Raw genomic sequence first — 3,883 nt, 5'->3', positions numbered from 1 at the left:
CCGCTCATAGGAAGCGTGATCTACAGTGGCTGATTACTGATTAAAGCAAAAACCACCACACCTGTGTTCAGTTCTACCTGTGCATTGCTTTCATGTGGAAATACTAAACAATACCAGAACAGCGAAGAAATGAAGCAAAAAAAATAAATTAATAATAATAATAATAATAATAATCCATTACCTTTTGAACAGTGTAAGAAAATTCTAATCTGGACTGAAGAAATGAATTGCATTTCAAAGCTAATGTTCAACAAGAAAAATATTTAAAATAAGAAATAATTAAAATAAATAAATAAAAACGTTTGTATGTTACATCATCAGTGGGCAGTAGATGGGTGGGCCATCTGATCCAGACGCTGTATAAATTATATGACAAGAAAGAGAGCAGAACAAACTCCTAACATGAGGAGACTCACTCATGGCCTATGAGACAGAGGATCATGAGCCTCAATACTGCTTTCCTGCCGTCAACTCATCATGTATCAAGAGCTTTGAATTCTCTAGACATGAATACATTATTATGTATGTGTTTTTTCCATTGCTGTCAGCATGGACTGTGTTTCTGAACCTGGTGGTGATCATCTCTATCTCTCACTTCAAGAAGCTTCACACTCCGACAAACCTCATTATTCTCTCTCTGGCTGTGGCTGACATGCTTTTTGGACTTTTTGTGATACCCGTACAGGCCATCACACTGATTGAGGCTAACTGTTGGTACTTTGGAAAAACTCTGTGTAGTCTGTATCTTTTAGCCTTTACATTTCTCTCCACAGCATCTCTCAGTAGTTTAGTTTTAATTGCTGTTGATCGTTATGTGGCTGTGTGTTACCCTTTACACTACTCACAGAAAATAACCACAACTAAAACTGTAATAAGCATCTGTCTGAGCTGGGTTTTTTCATTTTCTTATGCTCTTGCAATGATAATTGTGTATAAATATTTTAACATTAATTCATCCACAGTCGAGGTGTGTTATGGAGATTGTGCTATTAGTGGGGGACTTCCCTTTATTATCGCTGATGCGTTAATTACTTTTATTTTTCCATGTACCATATCCCTAACTTTATATATGAGGATTTTCTATGTAGTACATCAGCATGTGAAAGTTATAAACTCTCTGAAGGGTGGTAAATGTGTAACAGAAGGTTCATTGAAGAGGAAATCTGAGAGTAAAGCTGCTCTGATATTAGGAATCATTGTGATGGTTTATATGATTGGCTATGTTCCATACTATACCTGTTATATATTGATAAACTCTGCCTTAGCCAGAAGTATTTTATCATGGATGTGGAACATAAACCCAGTTCTGGATCCTCTGATCTATGCTATATTTTATCCCTGGTTTAAAAAGACAGTTAAACACATCTTAACTCTGAAAATATTTCAGCCAGGATCCTCTCTGGTCGATATTTTTACAGAGCATTAGTTGCAATAAAACTGGTAAAGCTGTCACTCATAAAGGATATGATTATCTTTGTAGGATTTATATTTGTAATTTACACTACATGTATCTTTTTTTTATTTCAGAGAGTATGTTTTCTGCTTTTGATGTTCAATTTGAACTGAAATTAGTTCATAAATTGTATTAAATTAGCTCATTAAATAAACTAAATGGTAAATGTAGATATTATGTGCTTTATGCTTAATCACTTTCTTCAGCCATGTTGCATATGTGTTATCAAAAACATAATGACAAAAAAGAGACAGTTATACAGAACTAAACTCAGTAAAAAAGTGATGTCCTCTAACTTTCAACTGCTTTTATTTCCAGAAAATGTCTTAATGTATAAATATTGTTATGAACATAAAAATATTCAACAACATAAACATAAAATAAACAAGTTCCGCAGACATTTGATGAAAAGAAATGGAACAATGAGTCCCTAAACAATATCACAATAAGCAGTCATATCTGGTGTAGCCAGGAGCTGGGGCCTGTACCATGAAGGTAGCTGAACAAACTCGGGGTTACAGGATTGGTTTTGAGTTGACAAATCCAAACCGATGCAATCAGGCTTTATTGGTACCATGATGCATCTCATCAACTTTCTCTGTCAACTCAGGCTTTGATCCTCAAGCTATGATTAATCCACGCGCGCGTGCACATAAAAGAGTGACGTCGACACTGAACAACCAATCGCGGGTAGAGCGAGAGAGAGATATTTTTCCGCGGAGGATCAAGAGATAATCATTCATAATTACGATGAATTTAAATATGTATTTCAAGCTCGAAACAATACGGTCTCTGCTGCCAAATCAAGAGAAGACTGTTGGAGAAAGATGCTGATTGTTAATGTGTTAAACAAATACGTTCTATATTTATGTAAATTATGTATGTATGTATGTATGTGTAGACTATATGTGTAATATAGCCTATAGCCTAGTTTTATAATAGCCTATATATAAAAAATATGCATGGATGTACTAAGAAAGATTAATATTCATTGATTTTTTTTAGATTTTTAGATGCAACCCCAACTCAAAATATAAAAATATAATTCAAAGTGGTGAGTATTTACCACAACCTTTTATTATTTTTGTGAACATTTTATCACAAACACTTGTTTGCAGCAAACAGAAATAAAGAGTTAAATTCAGAAAACCAGAATACACTGGCGGAGGAGTTGGCTCTGAGTAGGCAATAAGGGACGGCCGATTATGGATGGGATTACAGGTGCTACAATCTGACCCTGTGCTGGCTCCTCTAAGCAAGTAACACTGGGTACGTGTGCAATACATTACTACTTTTAAGTTTTAAATATGGTTATATACAGTGTCCCTGTTGAAGCCAGCACACACACACACACACACACAGTCTCCCACACAGAGGTCAGTATGCAGCAGACAGAACACCAAACATAACCTGCTTTACAACAGTTATGCTTTACATTGGCCTATGTTTCTTTATTAGGGTTTAGAAAATGAAGACACTCTGTCTGTGTGTTCTCAGACAGTTGCTGATGTGAATGCACTGGGCTTTTTGCAAACATTTGAATGTGTGGCATAAAAAAGGGACTGGCCCTTACACATCTCTTTTATTGTAGGATTTTTCACAACCTGCCCCAGAAACTGAGGCCTCTACCTCAATGGGCTTCAGAAGAAATGTGTAAGGATTTAAAACCCTTGACATAAATTACAGTCAGTCCTGTGTTTGTAGGAAGTCAAGGAACTTTTTGTGATTTGATGAGCCTCCAGAAAACTTGTAATGATCATGTTTGTGGTGGAATTATGTTTCAGGTGGAAACAGACTCAGTCAGGGCCCTGTACAAAAGGAGTCTTGAACTAGACTGCACACTAAAGGAGTCTTGAACTAGACTGCACACTAAAGGAGACTTGAACTAGACTGTTCACTGAAGGAGCTGGACTGAGCTGAGGAGGCTCCAAAAAAAATTGGAGATCAAACAGCTGGATAAAACTGATCTCATTATGTGAACATATTTAATCAAGTAACACTTTAGTATGAATATTTATTAATGCAACTTTCTCTTGCTCTCTTTCTCCCTCTCATCCCACAAAACCAATAAAACAGTTTGAGACATATCTGCAGTTTCAATGTGCTTTTATTAAGTGTAATATTGTATGGTGATTGCATCTACATCTGCACCAGCTGGGTGGTCAAGTGTGATCGGGTCAGTTTCATCGGGGAGAAGCTGGTTTTGTGGTGTTTCTCGCTCCTTTCTACTGGTGGCTATATTGTGCAGAATGGCACATGCAGTCACTATCTGTGATCTCTGGTGACTCTGAAGCGCCGAACACAGTTGAAACGTGCCTTTAGGAGGCCAAAGGTCATCTCTATCTTCACTCTGGTTTTACTGAGGGCCACACTGAAGCGGTGCTGAGGCCTGTCTGAGGGTCATGATAGGGGGTTATTGTGTAGGTTTTT

The 3,883-nt window shown here is 37.0% G+C and overlaps 1 protein-coding gene across 1 annotated transcript; it reads left to right on the top strand.

Moving 5' to 3' along the window:
- Positions 1–388: 388 nt before the first annotated feature.
- On the top strand, positions 389–1,426 carry LOC307148492 (trace amine-associated receptor 13c-like; the record flags this gene model as incomplete). Its single annotated transcript, XM_079854098.1, has 1 exon — positions 389–1,426. The coding sequence occupies exon 1, from the start codon at positions 419–421 to the stop codon at positions 1,424–1,426; it is 1,008 nt and encodes a 335-aa protein (XP_079710224.1). The 5' UTR covers positions 389–418.
- Positions 1,427–3,883: the final 2,457 nt, after the last annotated feature.

This window comes from Squalius cephalus (assembly GCF_949319135.1).
Source record: "Squalius cephalus genome assembly, chromosome: 20".
Classification (NCBI taxonomy): Eukaryota; Metazoa; Chordata; class Actinopteri; order Cypriniformes; family Leuciscidae; genus Squalius; species Squalius cephalus.
Note: the sequence above shows the minus strand (reverse complement) of the source record. Positions and strands in the feature narration are given on the sequence as shown.